We start from the raw sequence: 24744 nt of genomic DNA, 5'->3' as shown, positions 1-24744 counted from the left end.
TTTGGTTCAAGAGCACCGTGCCTTTTATTGCAGGAATAGTACATATGTATATCCCAACTGATAAAACTCCTTTCAAAACAGCTTATAAGGGGCGACATTGGTGTTCTTTCCAAAACACGGAGCAATATTTACAATTTTCCGAATTGAGCGAAATACATAAAATTGGGCATATGAAGACGTGCACATATACCGACAAATTTCTGGTGGAAAGTTGTATACCCTCAACGAAGACTAAGTACCAACTTGCTGTCATTTCGGTGTTATAATGAGGCTAAAACTTTCAATATACCGAAAATTGGGATGTACCGTTCTATGGGGGGTACATCAAAACGTGGACATATACCGACAAATTTCTAAGCGAATTTTTTACAGCCCAGAAAGAGACTAAATACCAAATTTCGGCCACTTCGGTGAAATAATGAGGCTACAAACTTTAAACTTCCGAAAAACGGGAGGTACCGTTCTATCGAAACGTTAACCTATACCGACAAATTTCTGAGGGAAATTTTTGTAGCCCAGAAAAAGACTAAATACCATATTTCAACCACTTCGGCTAAAACCTTCAAAATATCGAAAATCGGGCGGTACTGTTCTATGGGGGCTATATGAAGACGTTGACTTATACCGACCAATTTCAGGTGGAAAGTTTTATATCCTCAACGAAGACTAAACAAAAATTGAGCCATTTCTGTGTTATAATGAGGCTAAACACTCAAAACGTGGACCGATACCGGTAAATTTCTGGGACAGAGTTTTGTATCCCAAAGCAGGGCTAAATATAAAATTTCAGCCATTTTGGTAGGATAATATAGCTAAAACCTTCAAAATACCGAAAATCGGGAGATATCGTCCTATGGGGGTTATATCAAAACGTGGACCTATATAAACATATTTTGGTAGACATGTTTCTTAGCCGCTGGAAACAAAAAATACAAAATTACAACCGATTCTGTGGTTAAATGGGACTAATGCATTCAAAATATCTTAAAGTGACGCGTACTATATATGGGGCGTTATATTGAGGCCATACTAAAACGCGGACCTATATAAGCAAACTTTGGCAGAAATTTAGCCTCTGTAAACACAAAATACCAAATTACAACCAATTCGGTGGTCAAATGGGACCAATATCTTAAACATTCCTTAAAACGACGACGCGTTACTTTGTATGGGGGCTATACGAAAACGTGGATCTACATAGCCCGTTTTCAATACCAAATTTCCTACGTACATCCAATAGTTTTTACCAAAATTTCATCCACCTACTTCAAACCGTTCGGACGGTAGAATGATTTCCACAGACGGATATGGTTATATCAATATAGAATTGCACGCTGATCAAGAATATATATATAGTTTATAGGGTCTATTATTTTGAGTAGTTACAAACGGAATGACAACCTTAATATACCCCCCATAGTTTGGTGGAGGGTATAAAAACTTAGGTTGGACCCCGAGTTAGAAAGACTGAAAAACAACATTGAAGAATGCACAACAATATTCCTGTAAAAACTCCGGCGACCAGACATAACGCCCGAAGGTTATAAGACCCAAAAATAATTTTGGTCATTATTACCTTCAGACTGCGGCCATAGGGCTTAAATTCACTTTGGGTGTTATGACCTCCCTATCGATGGTCACAAAGCTCAAATTAAATGGGACACAATGTCCAATTCTAAGGTCTTACTCAGACAAATTTGGCTTTCGTAATATTTTGTCCAACTTTAGTTTAAGTTCGAAGATTGGTTGTATCGGTCCGCAACTTCGGCTACCCCACCCTGTCAATCTTTCCAAAATGGGGTGTGAATAACCCAATCCCACGATATTCAGGTTCAGTATTAGAAATCCAGAAATGCGTTGAGGCTCAGAGGGCTAAATATGTACATACACATGCATGTATGTGGCGTTGCTCACGACTTGGGTATGTTACCGTTCTGAAACGGATAGGTAGGTAGCCAGGTAGGGCTAAATGACAGAAGGGTGAAACCGACTAATTTTTTACAACTCTGGACTTTGACACAGCTGACGTAATCATCTCGGATAAGAATGAGTGGCTGAAGGCCAGACCAATCCCGCATAGACTAGCCAGCTGTAAGTTGGAATGAATGATTTTGCAAGTAGAGTTGTCACGGTATATGTATAGCTCGTCTGATCTTAAGGCACTAGGGTTCGTTGCCATAAAATCTTAAACTGTTCAAAATTCTAGGCCTGTCTTAAATTTACCTGTCCTGTCTTTAAAATATTGTTCGGTTCGCCCAGATGGCACTGTAATGTTGAGGGAAATGAAATAGTTGATGAACTGGCAAGACGGGGCTTTCAGTATTCTGACCGACTGTGTAAAGCCATTGCTTGGCAAACTCAAAGAGTACTGCTTTGAGAAAACCCTAAGGAGCTGCTATGCAAGGTATCGGAGTCAATCTGGCCGGTAATCTTACAACATAGAGAAATTCAATTGTACTTTTACTTAGCAAGTCAGAGATCAGAATCAGAAGTGTCACTGCCAATTTTTGGTGGAGAAGTTTTGCGACCACTGGGAACATCAAACCAATATACATATGTAAATAAAAATCAAATGTCGTTCGTTGGTAATGGCATCACATGAGAACGGCGGGATAGATTTTGATAATTTTTTTTTGAAATGTTCGTCATAACTACGGTGACCAACCGTACTCTATTATAGAGGACTGTACTCTATTTTAGGTGTCCGTACTCTATTTTTTCAGCGTACTCTATTTGTCCTCTATTTTCATCACATGTACTCTATGTCCTCTATTTTTGATTTATTTTACAAATACATGTGAATACAATGGTAATACAATGAAATCAGACATTTAACCAAATATTGTCGCTGTTTAAATAAAATCAGTGGTTTCAAATCACGGTGAAAGAAATGTCCAAGGTTGCCTCTATCGCGTTGATCTTGCATTATCAGTTTACTCACGGCTTCATTTTCTGTCACAACGGCAGTTTCTGGACTACAGTTACTACTTTCTTCGTTGAGCAAGCGTCCACCACGATTGAATTCATTAACCCTGTTTTTCACAGAGCTATGTCTGTAGTCACACGTACAAATTTTTCGGTAAAGTAAATTTTTGAGATAGAGATCGGGCAATGAGGACGCCCCTACCAGAATTTGCGACAAGTGTCGCAGACATAACCATCGTGTCACCCGGTCTGACAAATGATGCCGTTTCTCTTGGACGTACAAAGTTTGCCGTAAAATACATTGAGTGTTTGGTAGAGAGCGGAAAGGATAGAGCTCCTCTACAGTCAATTTCACAAAAACTCAAATTACTTTACGGCAAACTTTTTACGTGTGACTACAAAGGTTTCGGAGTCGAGCGATTTTTGTTTCGCCTCCGACTCCGAGCGTAATTCCTAATAGCACTCAATATGAATAAAATATACACAAGTTTCTATTTTTTCCTATATATTGGCCTTTTTCTGAGTGGTTTCTTGAAAAGAACATTTGTCGAATATAATACACAACTACAAATCTTCTTTGTATAAAACTTGTACATTTATAATAAAAATACAAGATCACCGAAATTTGAAACTCTGTGTAAGAGGTTCTGAAATGGGCAGGCTTTCGCTCTGGAATATGAGTTCAGTTTAGTTATCATATTCTAGATGAAGAATGTGTGGGGTCTAAATCAAATATTCTAAAATATTATTCATTTCTTATCGTATATTAAAAAATCGACCCAGCTTACAAATTCACGCCAAAGTTAAAACTCAAAGTTCTTGAAATTTAATTTTTGGTAAATGTAGAAAAAATTGTTTCCCAGAGTTGGAGCCAAGTTATTTTTTCGACCCAGTCTCCGACTACAACATAATTGATCGGCTCCAACTCACGCTACGAAACCCTGGTGACTACTGACTATAGGATGTTGTTTCATCGCGTTGTCATTACGTAGAAAATTGTGACAAATGGTCGGACGAAAATGTTCACAAGTAAATTCCATATTTTTTTTGCAAATTAATTCTTCAAGTCAAAAAAAAAAAACGCAATACGTGGTACGTCATACTGTACTGAGTACTTTTATGCTAGAACATGTTAAGCTTTCCAATGGAAATGACGCCTGACATTGTTGCCTAGTCCAGAAACTTATGTAGTAGCCCTCGTATGTGTACTCTATTTTCATCCAAAAATAGTGGTCACCGTAGTTATGACGAACATTTCAAACGAATTATACAAATCGGTCCAGCCTTTCTCAACTAAAGATATAGCATTTTTAACAAATTGGGTATAGGGGAAGTACCCCGCCCCTTCCGAAATTCAACAAAATATGTAGCCTATTTTCACCGGGGGTCATGCCTGTACATTGCCTGATAATTTCAGGAAAATCAGTTCTGCACTTTTTGTAGAGAAGATTGAATTTGAAAATTGAAAAGTGGGAGTAAAAGTGGGCTTGGTCAAATTGTCTTTGCATAAAAACCGAAGTTGGGTTATGACTACGGTGACCACTATTTTTGGATGAAAATAGAGTACACATACGAGGGCTACTACATAAGTTTCTGGACTAGGCAACAATGTCAGGCGTCATTTCCATTGGAAAGCTTAACATGTTCTAGCATAAAAGTACTCAGTACAGTATGACGTACCACGTATTGCGTTTTTTTTTTTTTGACTTGAAGAATTAATTTGCAAAAAAAAATATGGAATTTACTTGTGAACATTTTCGTCCAACTCTGGGAAACAATTTTTTCTACATTTACCAAAAATTAAATTTCAAGAACTTTGAGTTTTAACTTTGGCGTGAATTTGTAAGCTGGGTCGATTTTTTAATATACGATAAGAAATGAATAATATTTTAGAATATTTGATTTAGACCCCACACATTCTTCATCTAGAATATGATAACTAAACTGAACTCATATTCCAGAGCGAAAGCCTGCCCATTTCAGAACCTCTTACACAGAGTTTCAAATTTCGGTGATCTTGTATTTTTATTATAAATGTACAAGTTTTATACAAAGAAGATTTGTAGTTGTGTATTATATTCGACAAATGTTCTTTTCAAGAAACCACTCAGAAAAAGGCCAATATATAGGAAAAAATAGAAACTTGTGTATATTTTATTCATATTGAGTGCTATTAGGAATTACGCTCGGAGTCGGAGGCGAAACAAAAATCGCTCGACTCCGAAACCTTTGTAGTCACACGTAAAAAGTTTGCCGTAAAGTAATTTGAGTTTTTGTGAAATTGACTGTAGAGGAGCTCTATCCTTTCCGCTCTCTACCAAACACTCAATGTATTTTACGGCAAACTTTGTACGTCCAAGAGAAACGGCATCATTTGTCAGACCGGGTGACACGATGGTTATGTCTGCGACACTTGTCGCAAATTCTGGTAGGGGCGTCCTCATTGCCCGATCTCTATCTCAAAAATTTACTTTACCGAAAAATTTGTACGTGTGACTACAGACATAGCTCTGTGAAAAACAGGGTTAATGAATTCAATCGTGGTGGACGCTTGCTCAACGAAGAAAGTAGTAACTGTAGTCCAGAAACTGCCGTTGTGACAGAAAATGAAGCCGTGAGTAAACTGATAATGCAAGATCAACGCGATAGAGGCAACCTTGGACATTTCTTTCACCGTGATTTGAAACCACTGATTTTATTTAAACAGCGACAATATTTGGTTAAATGTCTGATTTCATTGTATTACCATTGTATTCACATGTATTTGTAAAATAAATCAAAAATAGAGGACATAGAGTACATGTGATGAAAATAGAGGACAAATAGAGTACGCTGAAAAAATAGAGTACGGACACCTAAAATAGAGTACAGTCCTCTATAATAGAGTACGGTTGGTCACCGTAGTCATAACCCAACTTAGGTTTTTATGTAAAAAAAAATTTGACCACGCCAACTTTCTTCAATTTTTATCTTTTCTACAGAAACTACTTCTTTTTCGTGAAATTGTCAGGGAATACATAGGAATGTACATGACCCCCGGTGAAAATAGGCTACATACATTTTGGAATTTCAGAGGAGGTGGTATTCCTTTTTTTAACGATATAGGTATATGCCAAACTTATGATAATATCGGTTTCAGCATTAATTTTGGGAGACTATGGGGTTGTGATACATATTTTGAGCAAAAATACCAGACCGCACCCACTTTTTAAATATGTTATATCTTGAAAACTGATGGCCATGTCCTCTCTTTTCAATACATTATTTTTCCAAAACCACTGAAACTAATTTCATTAAATTTTCGGAAAATGTTCAGGGACATGGTACAAACCCAGCAAAATGTTCGATACCAAAGATGCCATTTAATCATGGGTGCAAGTGATCTGGCTGTCATCTTTTTAGCATCTTCATCGATGAATTTTTTTATGAGCGTGGACCCCAAAAGATGCTATTCATTTCTGGATCTAAAGCATGTCATTTACACCAATGCTCTGACATGTCATTTTCACCAATGCTTTGGCATGTCATTTCCACCAATGCTTTGGCATGTCATTTTCACCAACCCTTTGCAATGACATCGGGTGACGTAGGGGATGGAAGATACCAAGGAACGGTCCTGACCGGTTTTAACATGGCAAAGCCCAGGATTTATCTTGGTCCCTCTTTCATCTCAAGTGGACACTGACCTCCCCGTGGTGTCACCTGGGGAACTGCCTTTAACACCCGTTAAAGGTAGTGAGCTAACATGTGCCGCGCGTTCACCCATAAGAACGTTAAAAACTTGGGTTTGGGCGTCGGGTTAGTAACCCTCCCCTAGAAAAAACAGCCTACTATGAAAAAAGAAAAGAAAAACAAACCCCTCTAAAGTTGACGAACCCCGCAAACGTTTTAAGGACCATGATCTGCGAATCTGCACCTGGAATGTTCGCACTCTTTATAGAGAAGGTGCAGTCTTCGCATTGGCAGACGTACTTGAAAAGTACAAGACCGATATTACTGCCATACAGGAAATACGATGGATTGGGAAAGGCGTCACAACAACACCTAAAGGTGACGCACTGTATTATAGCTGCCATGACGTAAAGCATGAGTTTGGTTGTGGATTCGTAGTTAGTCGGAGACTAAAACATCTGGTATCCAGCTTCACCCCAGTGAATGAAAGACTTGCTGCAATTCGAATAAAAGCTAAATTCTTCAACATCAGCTTTATTTGCGCTCATGCTCCCACTGAAGAATAGGACGAACAGACCAAAGATATATTTTACGAGCGCTTAGAAGAAACGTATGACCGTTGCCCTGCCCATGACATTAAAATCATTCTTGGCGATTTTAATGCCAAAATTGGAAAGGAGAATATCTTTGGCCCAACAGTCGGGAAATTCAGTCTCCACAGTGAAACATCTGACAATGGTATGAGACTGATAGACTTTGCAGCTGCAAAAAACATGGTAGTTAGCAGTACCAGATTTAATCATCTCGATATTCATAAGGGCACCTGGCTGTCTCCAGATCAGAAAACAAGAAACCAAATTGATCATGTTGTGATAGATGGAACACATTCATCGAGCGTGTTGGATGTACGATCGTTCCGAGGCGCAAACATTGATTCGGACCACTACCTTGTTGCAGCAAAGGTACGCACCCGCTTAAACGTAGCAAACAAAGTACGAACAGACACAACGCGAAAGTTAGACATCGGTAAGCTGCAATCACAACAGATAGCCACAGCATATTCCACTCAACTAGCCCAATTGCTTAATCAAAGCCCTCCTCATCCCGATAACATATCAGCGCAATGGCAAAGCATTGCCCACTCCATGCAAACAGCCGCAAAATCCATACTTGGATACCAGAGACCTCCACCAAGGAATCCATGGTATGATGAGGAGTGTCGTGCTGCCACCGAAGAGAAAAATGCGGCATATAAGGCTACTTTACAATCCGTAGCAACGCGTAGCACACGAGAGAGATACAGGGAGAAAAGGAGAGAGGAGAAACGTCTTTTCCGCAGGAAAAAGAGAGAGATGGAAAAGCGGGAGTGTGAAAAAATCGAGATGTACAGGAGCCAGAATGAAGTCCGAAAATTCTACCAAAGAGTCAAGCATCAAACTGATGGCTTTGGTACAGGCACATCCTCCTGTAGAGACCAGCAAGGTAATTTGGTAACTGATACAGATAGTGTACTCAGGATATGGAAAGAACATTTTTCAAATCTGTTGGTATCCAATAGCAGCGAAGACGACGAAGATACCACAGTCCCAATCCCAGAAGATGGTATTGAATGTATACCGCCCAGCCAAGATGAGGTAAAGACAGCAATAAATCGGCTGAAGAATAATAAGGCAGCAGGGGCCGATGGCTTACTAGCTGAGCTGTTCAAAGCCGGAGGCGACACGCTGATAAGGTGTATTCATCAGCTAGTTAGCACCATCTGGCAGGAAGAACGAGTACCCGACGATTGGAACCTGAGTATCCTGTGCCCCGTCCACAAGAAGGGAGATAAGACTGTATGCTCTAACTATAGGGGCATAAGTCTACTCCCTATTGCCTACAAGATCGTGTCAGGGATATTGTGCGAACGACTAAAGCCAATGGTCAACGAGATTATTGGACCATACCAATGCGGCTTTAGACCTGGCAAGTCCACCATTGACCAGATATTTACCCTGCGGCAAATCCTGGAGAAGACCCAAGAGATGCAGATCGACACCTACCACCTTTTTGTCGATTATAAAGCAGCCTTCGACAGCCCGCTGCGCTCAAAGGTATTCCAAGCCATGTCTGAATTTGGTATTCCCGCAAAGCTCATCCGGCTTTGTAAAATGACTTTAACTGACACGAGGTCCTCAGTTAAAATAGGAAAGAACCTCTCCGAAGAGTTTGGTACCAAAAGAGGTTTCAGACAAGGAGACAGCCTTTCGTGTGACCTCTTCAACATCCTGCTAGAAAAGGTTATACGAGAGGCAAACGTCAAAAGAAGTGGCACAATCTACACCAATAGTCACATGTTACTTGCCTATGCTGATGACATAGACATCATGGGACGATCAGTAAAGGAAGTAACTGATACCTTTAGGAAGGTCGAAGCAGAATCTGCGAAAGTGGGTCTGGCGGTAAACGGCGAAAAGACCAAGTTGATGGTGTCGACGCGCAATGCGTCCATTGAGCTCGGACCGACTGTGGAAGTTGGTTCCTATAATATTGAGGTAGTAAAAGACTTCGTCTACCTCGGCACCTCCGTCAACACCTGAGTAACCACATCAGTTGTGAAATAAAAAGAAGAATTGTGTTGGCCAACAGATGCTACTTTGGATTAAGTAAGCAGTTTAAAAACAAAGCCACATCTCGTCAAACAAAAATAACGCTCTACAAAACACTGATACTACCCGTGCTGATGTATGGCTCCGAAGCCTGGGTACTTGCGCAAGCAGACATGGCAGTGCTTGGTGTGTTTGAGAGAAAAATTCTTCGAAAGATCTACGGACCAATCTGCGTTGACGGTGAATATCGACGTCGCATGAACCACGAGCTGTATCTGCTATACAACGACATCAATATTGTTAAACGTATCGAGATGCAGCGATTGCGTTGGCTAGGCCATATCATAAGAATGAGCGAAGATGAACCCGCTAAAAAGGCGTATGAATACATGCCACATGGCGGTGCACGCAGAATTGGCAGGCCAAGGAATAGATGGCGCAAACAAGTGGATGATGAGATGAAAAGGCGCGGTATTCCAGAGTGCAAAGCAACAAATAGAGAGGAATGGAGATCTCTTCTTAGTTCGGCCTATAGAACAAATGTTCTGTAATGGGCCAGCTAAGTAAGTAAGTAAGTAAGTAGTTTGCACTGACATCATTACAACGAGAGTTTTAACAACGTTGGTTGTGATTTCGAGTCTCCGACAACATCAAGCCTATTGTAAATAATTAATCTTACATATTTAGAAAAATGTGTATACAATTTATTTATACTATAAATAAAAACACTAAATTCATCTCAATTGGATCGCTGGAATGGGTTCAAATGCTGATGAAAAGATCGGATCTTTCACGACTTCCTTTGCTTTGGTTTAAATGCAAATGAAAAGATCGGATCTTTCACGACTTCGTTTAAACCAATGCAAAAGTTGCCATGAAATCACGTCATCGCATGGAACCCCTTCCTTCAAATTTTGCAGGGAAATGATATATTTTTGTCGATGAATTTAGGGGACCTATTGTTTTATAATCGGTATATGTATTTGCTAAACTTTCGCTACAACGGTTGTTGCGCCCCCGATCAGATGTTCTTATTTGGGGTCCGATGTCTCGACCACGGCCACTTTTTAAGTATGTTATAGCCGAACCGATTTCCATAAAATTTTTTGGCATGTGCCGTGTTACATCTCCCCTATTAAAAAAAAAAAAAAACAATATATGTATTTACAAATTGCCTTAAATGGTGAAGTTCAACGGTCCATCAGCCCTGAAAAACTAGAAACATATAAGTGTCAAAAAGCGGGAGAATTCGACTTTACACTTTTTTTTTAACATTTATCAGATCGTGTTAGGATAAAGATAATAGGGCGAACGGATCCGACAAAGTCCGTTAGAGAAAAGAAAGATTACAGACAAAAGTTGTTTATAATTTTAACATCCTCAATGAATAACTTGGGTTGACAATGAACCCTATGAAATGAGGTAGAAAATACCTATTTTTGAATTGTAAAGCATAAAGTCATTACAAATCAATAAACGTTGCTAACCCGGGTCTGCTAGTTTCTAATAAAATTTAAAATAACAGGTAGTTCATTAAAAAAAGTAGTTAAAATTCTCCGTTATATGAGGACAATACCAAAACATGGACCTATGTTGACAATTATTGGTGGATACGTTTTGTGAGAACCTCAAATGTCAAATTAGCCTCAAACATCAAATTGCAGGTACTTATGTCAAAAAAGGTAGCTAAATCCTCAAAATACCGAAAATTGGGAGATACATTTATATGGGGACTATACCAAAACATGGACGATTTTTGGTGGAGAAGTTTCGTGACCACTGAGAACCTCAAATGTCAAATTACAGCTAGTTCTTGCTTGGTATTGGTTAATGTAATTAACTTATGTATTTATATAACTTTTTTCAAACCAACTAAAACCTGTATCATCTTTTCATTTCAAAAGTGATTTTCAAAACATCGCCATCACAAAATAGTATTGCCAATAATTATGTAAACGCCGTAAGTCATTTGATTAGAATTTATTTTCCATCAAGGCTTTGTAATTAGTATTAGATAATTTAGCCAAGAGTAATTGTTATTTTCAAGCAACTGACCGATCATACCTAAGCAGAATTAATATCATGCAATCGGCGCTGCAAAAATGTATAGTTTGTAATTAATTACAATGTCATGATGATTGTTTGTGTGGAGCCTCATTATACACGTTATCAAGTCTATACAAGGCAGGGTGTAAATAAATAATAAAGTGTTTTAATCGGCCTGAAACTAAAGTTATTGACAATAGTGGAACCTAGAAATTATTTTATTGATTAGTTATACTATTCACAAAAAAAAAAAGAAATTTTAAAAAAGTTCAACGCTTTGACTGGAAGAAATGCGCTCTTCGACATTCGAAATCTTAACTTTCTTCCCTTCCCGCTTTAGGTATGTTAGCGGGGAAAATGTTTATAGACTTTCTGACTTTTTACACCAAAGTTCAGCAGATTATTTTTTGAAATATATTTGTAAACAAAGTTCACATTTCAAATTTCAATTGTCATGCTGTCTAGCAAATGAAATAATTCAAATCATTCTGTGTCTATTTGACAATATTACGATAGGAATAAAAACAAAAATGACAAATCGCTTTCGTTTTAAACCTCATATTTTTTTGTTAATAAAAATAATACGCTTGTTTATAGGTTTTATCTTAAAACATTTATCAATAATTTGTTAATAAAGTTATAAGTGTTAAGAAGTCATATAACATTAATATTAGGTTTGTCCTCGTACTCCATAATTTTAATTTTCCGTTATACAACTGTAAATTTTAGAAACATTTGTAATAATTATTACAAACTAGCAGACCCGGTCCGGATTTATTATCGTCCATGTCCCCTGCCTTTATCCTAAAGCGATCTAATTAGAAAATTAAAAAAATGGTTAAGTCGAATTCTCCCGCTTATTGAAACTTATATGTTTTAGTTTTTCATGGTTGATGGACCGTTGAACCTCACCATTTAAGGACATTTGTAAATATATCGCTTTTCTCGATCGGGGGAGCAACCACCGTAGTCTCGAAAATTAACTCATAAGTTTAGCAAATATTGCGATTATAAAACATACAAAAACAAACGAAATTCGTATACAAATATATAGTATTTTGGACCACGGGATATTCCTGAACAATTTCTGAAAAATGCATGAAATTAGGTTCAATAGTTTTGGAAAATATTGAAAGGAGTGGGCGTGGTCCGGTATTTTGGCTCCAAATATGTAACTAGGGTACACACAAACCCATTGTCTCCCAAAATTTATGCTTAAACCGACATAATCATAAGTTTGGCTTATACATATAGCGTTTAAAAGAAAGGCGTGGGGAAGGTACCCCACCTCCTCCGAAATTCATAGAATACAAACATTGAGCTTTTGCTGCAAATTTTGATGGAAATCGGTTCAGTGGTATTGGAGAATTCTGGAATTCATTAAAATATGTAGCCTGTTTTCGGTGACCATCCCTGTGCATTCCTTGACAATTTTAGGAAGATCGGTTTAGTAGTACTTGCAAAAAAACTTTAAATTGGAATGAAAATTGAAAGCAGTGGCGCGGTAAAATTGACGGCATTTGATTTTTATTCATAAAGATATGACGTTTTTTTAAATTGTGCAAAGGGAAGCACCCCGCCCCCTTCGAAGTTCAAGAAAATATGCATCCAATCTCCACCTTAGGCTATTCCTGTACATTACCTGAAAAATTCAGGAAAATCGGTTTAGTACTTTTGTAGATGTAACATATTTTAAAAAGAGTCTTTGGGTCCTAAAAATTTAGGTAAGATCAGAGCCACAACTACAATTGTCTCGCAAATTAATTTGCAAACCGATGCATTCGTAATTATTTTAAATATAGCATTTCAGGAAAATCAGTTCTGTAGTCTTTGTAGAAAATAATAAAATTGAAAATTAAAAAATGTGGGCGCTGTCAAATTTTCTTTGCTTGAAAACCTAAGTTGGGTTATGACAAACATTTCAAAAAAAAAAAAGAATTATCCAAATCGGTCCAGCCGTTCATATGTATATGGTCATATGTGTAGATCATGGTTATGACTTTTTGGCCGTTTTTTTCTCAAAACTGATTTCATGTTTCAACAATTTATTTATTTATATATATATATATATATATATTTATTTAATTAATTAATTATTTATTTATAATTTGTTAATTATAATTTATGCGCACTATAACTCTTGAAGGGAGTAACCGATTTGGTCCATACTTTGCACCAGCGTACGTAAAAATACTTTAAATAACGTCCAATCGTTTCGTATTTTCCATAGGAACAATACAAAACGAAACATAACCCACGCTGGTGGAGTTCGCTGTTTAGTTTCGTTTACATTCGTGAGTGCCAACAAAACGATTAGCGAAAAGTACCCAACTCCACAAGAGCAGATAGAAAACTAAATAGTACTTAACATATGTGAAAAAATCAAAAACGTTTGGTGGTTGATAAAATATTCACAGTGGTATGTTGATGTTAGTTTATAGGGTTGTTATGCAATCACATGTGTGTGTGTGCCTGTGTGTGTCATTGACCATAACGCTCGGCAAACGTTTGCAAAAAAACTTTTTGTTTCGGTGGTGAATGAAACAACTCGCAAAGCATAGCCGAAGTACATTTGAGCAATCGTACGGTTTTATCTTTTTACATTAAAAAGTTTGTGGTTTTGTTTTGGTTGTGAGAATGAAACGATTCAGAGAAACTGAAAAGTTTATGGCGTTGTGTGATTGGTACGGGAATCGTTTTGTTTGTTTATATTCATTGCTTTGCACATCGTGAAATTTATATTAGACTTAGATGACGTTCCAATACGGATACCCCTTGAGTACCTCCCACACAAAATTTCGGAAAAGTTTAGTTAACGGCCTGCTCTCGAATGGCTTTGATTTCTGTTGTAACAACTTGCATTCACTGTCCACTGTACGACGCACAGTGCGAAATATGGGAAGTTTAGTGGAACTTTAAGGAATTTTGAAAGTACATAAAACTAATTAAATTTTTATTGAATTCGTTAGCTAAATACTCCACTGCAAATGACCCATATTCAGTTTGGCGATTTACGACTTAAAAATGCACTTAAAGTTGCACTTTTGTTTCATAATTTTTTTTAAGAAATATAATTTGGTTTCATTAAAAAAAATAGCGCGGCGCAGACAAATGGTAAGTCAGTATGCCATGATTTATTTTTCTTAATATTTTACAAAACAATTATGATATTTTGCTCTTTAAAAAATGCAAAAAACTCTTATTGTTTTCGTGCAATTTTAATTGGAAAGATGTACTTTTTTGAGGTTTTCAAAATTATTTTTTTTTTTATTTTCCGTGGATATTTCAAAAGTGAGTCTCGTATATTCACGTTTTAAGATACGTATGATCTGAAAGATTGGGGTCTTCTCTGTTCGCAAAGCCATAAAACAGCTGCGGAAACGTGCGTTCTTCGGAGAAATTCGAGTTTTTCTAATATGACTTCGGAAATTTAATTGCATTTTCCAAAGTGGAAGGTAAACGCCGCAATGAACGCTATTGGTGACTGTGTTTTGAAGAAATCGACTCACTAATTCTAACAAATGATGATTTCTGTTAAATTAAGAATCCTCTCGCAATTATTCATAGTTTTGACCTGTAAATGTTGGTGATTTATATATAATGCAACATTTTTGGATGCTGTGGTACAAATAACAATATGCGTTAAAAATTGTAACGCAGTTCCAATCTGAACTTGATCTGAGAGACATTATTAATAAAATTAATGGTACAGACCTACTAAATAGACCAATAAACATTATAGATACAAATGAAAGCAAAAAAATATTGACATTTTACTCCTCAATGGATGTGTAGGGTTGTGGGGCTTCACCCAGAAGTGGACCTATGTTGACAGAAGGAGGATTTTCATTCGCTAACATCTTAAAATTTACATTTGCATCAAAATCGGTTGCAATTTTTGTCTTCAACATTTAAAATACCCAATATACCTATCTATCGTTATCCCCGCAAATTTTTGAGCTTTAATCCTATCTATACTTTTGTCGGTTCATAAGCCCAACATTTTGAAAACCCCCCTGAATATATAAGTTTTTTTTGGAAAAAAAGTATTTCAATCCACACAGACTGAGGGTATATCTCTGTCGGCAAAGCCGACTGTACATTTTTACTTCTTTAATGTCGAAAAGCTCAACCTCGGAGAAATAAAACTTAAAAGCCCTTAAAAAATACTGCTATATTTGTAATGTTTTATTTGTTTTATTATTTATTTAAATATCACAAAATTTAACTTAACTATAATATGTATTTACAAAAAACAATCACACAGTGATCATATAATAACAGCCTTTAAAGTAAAAGACAAAATATTTAAGTAAAACTTAAAATGAATGCAATTTTATAACTATCCTACTCCTCATTTCCCATTAGATAGGCAATGGTGAAAGGTTTCTTCTCCGGTGTCACTGACGAAAATGGTTCCTCCTTAATGCCAAACACTTCCCCGGCGCTAACGGCATTCGAAAGCTTCATAAGTTCCTGCAAGTAAGCTGTGGACCGCATGGCTTGTTCAATAATTTCAAAAGTTTGTTGAGAAAATTCCTTGTATTGCTCCTCAATGGCAATGTGTTCCAGTTTCTTGACACGACGACTCATGCGACAGGCAATGGTATTTTTATCACGTCGTTCCTGATCCTTGGGTGTGCGTTCTTTTTTGGGAAATTTCCTTACCATGTTGCCATGGTATTTACAAATGCTGGCCAGAGTTTCAGTGCTGATTTTCGGCAATATGGCAGCAGTGGAGGCGAGAAGTGGTGATGTTGAGGATGTCGTCCTTGTCATCATCATTGGTGTTGAAGTATTGCGTCCCATTAGTGAGGGTGAGTACGAACTGTATGATGAATTGGAACCAAAGGAGCCGGTGCGGGATCTTTTGTAAGGTGGTTCGCTTGTGTTGTCCACATCCATGTGTTCGGCATTGTAGTGATAGGTGGTGATGGGTGTATTGAAACTGTTGCTGCTGCTGGTTTCTTGTAGCTGGGGTTGTTCGTCGCCCACACTTTCAATGTCCACCACCAAACGATCTTCATCCTCGCTAATGATACTGCTGTTGCGACTGCTCATGGAATCTCCACGTGGCCGTTTGCCTTGATCGAATTTCTTGTGGCGATATTCAAATGATTCTTCAGTTATGAAAGACATTTTGTTGTAATTCGTTTTTTTTTTTGAAAATTGTAAATTTCTTGTTGTGTGATGTTTCTGTTATGCTGTCTATGGCTCGACTATGCTGTTCTGCACTTGCAACGCCTTCATATATACCACTCGCGACTTTGGTGCTACCAGCTATTTGTTTTTGATAGTTTTCCTTATCAGGCAAATTTTCTTTTTGGCAAATTCTGTGCCGAAATCCCTTTGTTTACAAATTTGTTTTGTTTACTTTGCAACAAACAACATTCCGATAGGGCTGCGCGCACATGCGCACATTTGAGCGTAGGTCAGTTTGGGACCGCACATTGCGATTATTTGTGAGTGTGTGCTAGGTAGATACTAAGCGCAGTGATAAGCCATTAGCTCACCGAAACATGCACAAGCATGTCTGTTAGTTGCAATTGGCTTTTTATGATATGTAACGCATACAAGCAACTTTTTCGGATATAAGCAACAATTTTCTTTTAAAGGAACTTGAGAACAAATTGCAAATTTAATTGTCTGAAGTACCACAGAGGCTAATATCGATCCTAAAATTCATGGAAAGTCCCGATCGAAATAGAAAATTATACAGTCTGGACTTTGGATTTCGTCATTATAACCGATATATCGTTATAACCGTTTCTGACTGTATATTTGAAATAATATTCCTTTCAAAACAGTTACTGTTTTTCTCTTATGTGCAGATAATTGTTTATGACATTGTTTGTTTGTTTTGCAACAAACAAAATTTCCCTAACGCTGCACACACTCTATTACGCAGTCCATAATGCGGCCACAAGGATCAGTGGCGTCTAGGTAGATCACCAAACAGCGCCGCTTTGGCCTTGGTTACTAAATAAAACATGTCCTAACATGTTTCTAAGATAAAAATAACATATTACAATTATTAGAAAATTTATTCGGATATAAGAAACTTGTTTCTTATAAACGAAATTTGTTGAAAATGTACCACAAAGTCATACATTGTGTCAAAACCAATTCACCAAGAGTTGAAGGCTTTTGAAATCTGACTGAAAACTGATAATTGTGTAATTCTAATGAAAATAATTTTGTTTTTTAAAAATTTTCCTATCCTAATAAGCGTCTTATCCTCTTCTCTATGCTGCAAAATTATCTATACACATTCACCATTTGTTGTAATTTAATGATAATCGCCTTACAGTCGTGACACTTCCTTGGCTGTTTAAAAGTCTAATAAATTGATCGGAGAAGCAACTTTAATTTTATCATCACAACAGCGCCATTCGTACCTGCTGCTGCCTGCCGTAAGCTTCTCAAGTAAATCAAGAAACTAATGTTTGACGTTGACGCGAACTAATAAGCTCTATCATGTCTTATCACGTTTTTATTTAAATCAATTGCTGATTTATTTATTCATTGACTTGTTGTTGATTGTAATTGACCACCTACCCACCGGCACCGCAACAGGTTTATTAGCCACTTTGTATTACAGAGTTATATGCGTTTGCTTATTGGCTTCGATTAACACTTGTAAGCCGCAGATCATCATGACATGGGGATTTCTCCGCTTGCCGTTAATTTTTCTATATTTGAATATTCATTGTTCTGAAGTTCAAATTGAAAAACTTCTATTAATTGCCGTTTAAACTAGGTGTGAAATTGTTGAACAGTTACAGTAGCAGATTGTATAATGCACAATGGGTTGATTTAGGGAAACACATACATACATACATATGTAAATCAAGACCTTCAAATAACCCCTAATTATAAACATAGTCTTTATGCAAAATAAAAAATATGCCTCTTCGAAACAATAATCCATTTCAGACAATTTGGAGTCGATTTAGCCCTGTCCGCACGTCTGTGTGACTGACTAGAGTACATGATAACTCTCGAAAGGAGTACCCGATCGTACTCTATTTTGCCACTAATAATATTTTGTCCAAACTTAGATCAAGTTCAAGTACTTCCCCCCACTCACCAAAGTTCAATATATTTTCGTTAAAATAGTCCGCACGATAACTTTTGTAGGGAATAACCAATTTGATATGCCATGATGGTGCCACCGTGGTGCAGTAGTAGTAGTAGCACACCTGTCCGGCCAGGAAACATAAAATTATCAACGGTGGCAAAACACATCTTAGTAATGTTGGCGACATTTCCTGAATATTTCAGCCATGTAAAACTTCTCTACAAGTGGTGTCGTAAAACACGCCGTTCGGACTCGGCAATAAAAAGTAGGTCCCATATCATTGAGCCAATATGAATCGGCGTGCACTCATTGATATGAGAGAAGTCTCCCTTGCCACTTCCGGGATGTTTGCAAAACAATTAAAAAAAAATTTACTGATTTCAAATTTTTCGCAAATTTGCATAAAGGACCACATCTCTGATAGTTTTGAGTTTTTTTGCCACAGGTTGTCCTCGCGGCCCCTATTACGACGGTCTATTTTTTCGGGCACTTTAATACTTCTTGGGATAATGGCTAAAAAGCTAAAAAAAAAACTCTGGCGAAACCAACTGTAGTTCTTCGTAAATAGGGCACCTGGGTAATAGCGAACCTGTGTAACAGCGAACTGAAGTTCCTGGTTGTGTGTATTGGCCACCACAACTTAATGGGTAGTCTTCCAAAAAGAATTCCCAACGCAATGACACCGAGGTGTAAGTTGGCGGATTTTTCACAACAACCGTTTCAAGAGAAGTATTCCCGCAATAGTAAGCTCCTCCAAGAGCTGAACTACTTATACGAGAGAAACTATATAAGTTTCTGGCCTAGTCAACACTATGTGTTGCCAGGCGCCATTTGACTTTTCCATTGGAAACTTTGACATGTACATACGGTTTGACGTACGATGTTTTGCATTGTTACAGTGACTTGAAAAATTTGCTTTACCAAAAAATTAATTTACTTGTGAATATTTTCGCCGACCATTTTTCACAACTTTCGTCGTGTATTATCACGGCAACAGTACATCGTATGACGATGAAGCACCACTGCGAAAAACAGCTTTAATGAATTAAATCATGGCCGACGCTCGCTCAAAAACGAAGGTCGTCCAAAAACGGCCGTTGTGTTAGAAAACATTGATGCCGTACGTTATCTGATCTTCATGATAGTCATCGTGAGTTAGAGGCATCCTTAGACATTTCTTCCACCATCACACATTCGATAATGCATGTTCTCTACATTGTTCTTTTTGGATCCAGCATAAAATGACAATCGCTCAAAAAGGGCTCATGGCGATTCGGGCAAAGAAATTTTGAAAAAAATATTATGGCGGTTCTTCAATTACGTTTATACGATCGTCACAGGTGATGAATCATGGATCTACACATGTGTATGAACCCGAAACAAAACAGTAATCGACCGTGGGGGTCTTCGAAGATGAGCCAAATCCAACGAAAGTTCTTCATGTAAGAATCACTTCGAAGCAAATCGTCGCCTATTTCTTCGCCAAAACTGGACAAGTGGCGACTATTCCGCTTGAGCAAGGTATTGACGATCAATTCAGAGAGGTATACCAACATTTTTTTCGCCTGAAGTCTTCGGAAAAATTCCAAAAAACGAACAAGGAAGACGAATCATTGTGCACCATGACAAAGCGAGCTGTTACACATCGATTCAAAACAACGCCTTTTCACCGGACAAAACGTGGAATTGATGGGTCATTCGCCGAACAGCCCTGAATTGGCACCCAATGACTTCTTTTTAATCCCTGAAATCATGAAAAAATCGTGTTCAAGGATTTTCGTCGCCAGAAGACACTGTAAAGCGTTCAGATACCATGGTGTCTCATACAATTTATAAATTATTCTGGAGAATACTTTAGACATAGGGGATGGAAGATACCAAGGAACGGTCCTGACCGCCTTTAACATGGCAAAGCCCAGGATTTACCTTGATTCCTCTTTCATCTCAAGTGGACACTGACCTCCCCATGGTGACACCTGGGGAGTTGCCTTTAACACCCGTTAAAGGTAGTGAGCTAACATGAACGTTAAAAACTTGGGTTTGGGCGTCGGGTTAGTAACCCTCCCCTTGAAAAAGCAGCCTACTATGAAAAAAAAGAGATAAACAAACCCCTCTAAAGTTGACGAACCCCGCAAACGTTTTAAGGACCATGATCTGCGAATCGGCACCTGGAATGTTGGCACCCTTTATAGAGAAGGTGCAGTTTACGTATTGGCAGATGTACTTAAAAAGTACAATTTCAACATTACTACCATACAGGAAATACGATGGATTGGGAAAGGCGTCACAACAACACCTAAAGGTGACGCACTGTAATATAGGTGCCATGATACAAAGCATGAGTTTGGTTGCGGATTTGTAGTTGTTCGGAGGTTAAAACATCTGGTCTCCAGCTTCACCCCAGTGAATGAAAGACTCGCTGCAATTCGATTAAAAGCAAACTTCTTCAACATCAGCTTTACCTGCGCTCAAGACAAGGACGTACAAACCAAAGATATATTTTACGAGCGCTTAGAAGAAACTTATGATCGTTGTCCTGCCCATGACCTTAAAATTATACCAGGCGATTTTAATGCAAAAATTGGAAAGGAGAATATCTTTGGCCCAACATTCGGGAAATTCAGTCTCTACAGTGAAACATCTGACAATGGTATGAGGCTGATAGGCTTTGCAGCTGCGAAAAAATGGTAGTTAGCAGGACCAGATTTAATCATTATACCCTACACCACTATGTGGGGAGGGTATTATAAGTTGGTTGAGGCCAAAAAGTTTGTAACGCATCGAAATAATGGTCGTAGACCCATACTTATATATACTAAAATGAATGTCTCGACGAGCTGAGTCGATCTGGCTATGTGTGTCCGTCCGTCAGTCCGTCCGTCTGTCCATCTAAACCTTATAATCACGCTACAGGTCGCAATTTTGATCGGATCGTCACGAAATTTTGAGGGTTAATGGGGGTCACACAGATTTGATTGGTGATGGTCGGATAATATTTAGGGGTCGTAATGGGCAAAAAACTTATTTGGGGAAAAAGACAACGTTTTTTTCCTAAGCGAATATCTCAGTTTCAATATGGGGTATACCAAAAGTAGAACATGCCCATGAAAGTAGAAAATATCGCCTTTCTAATGATGTAAAGTAGGTTCTCGTAGGTGATCAAACAACGAATATATAGCAATAGCCGCTAATAGAACCCAACTTTTTGCGATTTTAATAATAATGACGAATATCACATCTTCGGTTGGGGATCTTCCAAAAACAAAGTCTGACTATGAAAGTAGAAAATCCCATCTTTACAGTGATGCAAAGTAGGTTGGCGTAGGTGGCCACATAACGGAGATATCACAATAGTCGGCAATACATCCCATTTTTTAATTTTTTTGTAATCACGCTACAGTTCGCAATTTTGATCTGATCGTCACGAAATTTTGGGGGCTAATGGGGATCCTACAGAGAAAGAAGCATATTGATTTTGGTGATAGTCGGATAATATTCAGGGGTCAAAGTTTTATTTCAAAGGGAATATCTCCGCTTCTAAAAGGGGCATATCCAAAGCAAAAAAAATGAAAGAAGAAAATATCACATTTGCAACGATGTTACGTAGGTTATCGTAGGTGGTCAAACAACGAAGATATCGCAAAAGCCGCTAATAGAAGACAACTTTTCATTTTTGCGATTTTAATAATAATTACGAATATCACAGCTTTGGTTCGGGACTTTCCAAAAGCAAAGTCTGACAATGAAAGTAAAAAATCCCATCATTACAATGATGTAAAGCAGGTTGGCGTAGGTATCCAAATAACGGAGATATCACAATAGTCGGTAATACATTCCATTTTTCCACTTATTTGGAAATCACGCTACAGGTCGCAATTTTAATTGGATCGTCACGAAATTTTGGGTGTTATTGGGGGTCCCACAGAGGAAAAAACCTTTTTCAGGGGCGGAATGTGAAAATAAATATTTGGAAAAAGACCAACGTTTTATTTCAAAGTTAATATCTCCTTCTGTAGGAGGTATATCGAAAGCAAAACCTGGCAAGGAAAGTAGAAAATATCACCTTAACAACGATGTGAAGTAGGTTGTCATAGGTGGTCATATAACAGAGATATCGCAATAGTCGGTAATGCATCCCTTTTTCCATTTTTGTGCAACCACACTACGAAATTTTGATCGGATCCTCACGAAATTTTGGGGGTTAAGGGGGGTCTAACAGAAAAAGAAGCCTATTGATGGTTGGCATACATCCCACTTTTCCATTTTTTATTTGGGTTTTACTGTCGATGCACTTAAATGCGTTTCAAAAAATTGGCCTGTGTTAATGAAGACATTCAGAGCAAAGGCGCTAAGCTATCCCTATTTTAATATTTTGAATGTTATTAGTCAAAAGCTTATGAACAGGGGTAGTGGTGTAGGGTATCACATAGTCGGACCCAACCCGACTATAGCCATGGCTCACTTGTCTCGATATTCATAAGGGCACCTGGCTGTCTCCAGATTAAAGAACAAGTAATCAAATTGATCATGTTGTGATAGATGGAAGACATTCATCGACCGTGTTGGATATACGATCGTTCCGAGGCGCAAACATTGATTCGGACCACTACCTTGTTGCGGCAAAGGTACGTACACGTCTAAACGTTGCAAATAAAGCACGAACAGACACAACGCGGAAGTTGGACATCGATAGGCTGCAAACACAACAGATAGCATATTCCACTCAACTAGCCCAATTGCCTAATGTGAGCACTCCTTGTCCCGGTAACATAACAACACAATGGCAAAAGATTACCCACTACATGCAAACAGCCGCAAAATCCATACTTGGATTCCAGAGACCTCCACCAAGGAATCCATGGTATGACCAGCAGTGTCGTGCTGCTACCGAAGAGAAATATGCGGCATATAGGGCTACACTACAATCAGTAGCAACGCGTAGCGCACGAGAGAGGTATCGGGAGAAAAGGAGAGAGGAGAAACGTCTTTTCCGCAGGAAAAAGGGAGAAATGGAAAGACGGGAGTGTGAAAAAATCGAGATGTACAGGTGCCAGAATGAAGTCCAAAAGATCTACCAAAGAGTGAAACATCAAACTGATGGCTTTGGTACAGGCACATCCTCCTGTAGAGACCAGCAAGGTAATTTGGTAACTGATACAGATAGTGTACTCAGGATATGGAAAGAACATATCTCCAAACTGTTGGTATCCGAAAGTAGTGAAGACGGCGAAGATACCACAGATCCAATCCCAGAAGATGGTATTGAATGTATACCGCCCAGCCAAGATGAGGTAATGACAGCAATAAGTCGGCTGAAGAATAATAAGGCAGCAGGAGCCGATGGCTTACCAGTCGAGCTGTTCAAAACCGGAGGCGACATGGTGATAAGGTGTATTCATCAGCTAGGTAGCACCATCTGGCAGGAAGAACGCGTACCGACGAGTGGAACCTGAGCATCCTGTGCCCTGTCCACAAGAAAGGAGATAAGACTGTATGCTCTAACTATAGGGGCATAAGTTTTCTCCCTATTGCCTACAAGCTAGTGTCAGGGATAATGTCCGAACGACTAAAGCCTATGGTCAATGAATTAATTGGGTCATACCAATGCAGCTTCAGACCTGGCAAATCCACCATTGACCACATATTTACACTGCGGCAAATCCTGGAGACGACCCAAGAGATGCAGATCGACACTTTTTGTTGATTACAAAGCAGCCTTCGTCAGCCCCATACGTTCAAGGTATTCCAAACCATGTCTGAATTTGGAATCGCTGCAAAGCTCATCCGGCTTTGTAGAATGACATTAACTGATACTCGATCGTCAGTTAAAATAGGAAAGAACCTCTCCGAAGAGTTTGGTACCAAAAGAGGTTTCATACAAGGTGAAAAGGTTATACGAGATGCGAAGGCGAAAAGAAGTTGCACAATATATAAAAACAGTCATATGTTACTTGCTTACGCCGATGACATTGACATTATAAGTCGATCGGTAAAGGAAGTAACGGATACCTTTGAAAAAGTCGAAAGGGAATCTGCTAAAGTGGGTCTGTCGGTAAACGGCGAGAAGACAAAGTTAATGGTGTCGTCGCGCAATGCCTTCACAGAGATAGGGTCAACTGTTGACGTTGGTTGCTATAATTTTGAGGTAGTAAGGGCCTTCGTCTACTTCGGCACCGCCGTAAATACAACCAAAAACAAAAGATGCTACTTCGGGCTGAGTAAGCAGTTTAGGAATAAGGCCACATCTCGTCAAACAAAAACAACGCTCTACAAAACACTGAGAGTACCCGTGCCGATGTATGGCTCCGAAGCCTGGGTACTTGCGCAAGCAGACAAGGCAGTGCTTGGTGTGTTTGAGAGAAAAATTCTTCGAAAGATCTATGGACCAATCTGCGTTGACGGTGAATATCGACGTCGTATGAACCACGAGCT

The 24744-nt window shown here is 38.4% G+C and overlaps 1 protein-coding gene and 1 long non-coding RNA gene across 2 annotated transcripts in view; both read right to left on the bottom strand.

The window, feature by feature from the left end:
- Nucleotides 1–24744, bottom strand: part of LOC141392135 (uncharacterized) — a 139149-nt gene that overhangs the window by 69196 nt on the left and 45209 nt on the right. The gene's annotated exons all lie outside the window — the stretch shown is intronic.
- Mabi (Mabiki) lies at nt 15579–17656 on the bottom strand. Its single transcript, XM_073969662.1, has 2 exons — nt 17540–17656; nt 15579–16578 (listed from the first exon to the last, which is right to left on the bottom strand). The coding sequence occupies exon 2, from the start codon at nt 16368–16370 to the stop codon at nt 15579–15581; it is 792 nt and encodes a 263-aa protein (XP_073825763.1). The 5' UTR covers nt 16371–16578; nt 17540–17656.

The sequence above is a fragment of the Musca autumnalis genome, unplaced genomic scaffold (genome assembly GCF_047663935.1).
Source record: "Musca autumnalis isolate F117 unplaced genomic scaffold, ASM4766393v1 scaffold_2, whole genome shotgun sequence".
In the NCBI taxonomy this organism is placed as follows: domain Eukaryota; kingdom Metazoa; phylum Arthropoda; class Insecta; order Diptera; family Muscidae; genus Musca; species Musca autumnalis.
The sequence above is the reverse complement of the archived record's forward strand: the minus strand, read 5'-3'. Positions and strand labels throughout refer to the sequence as shown.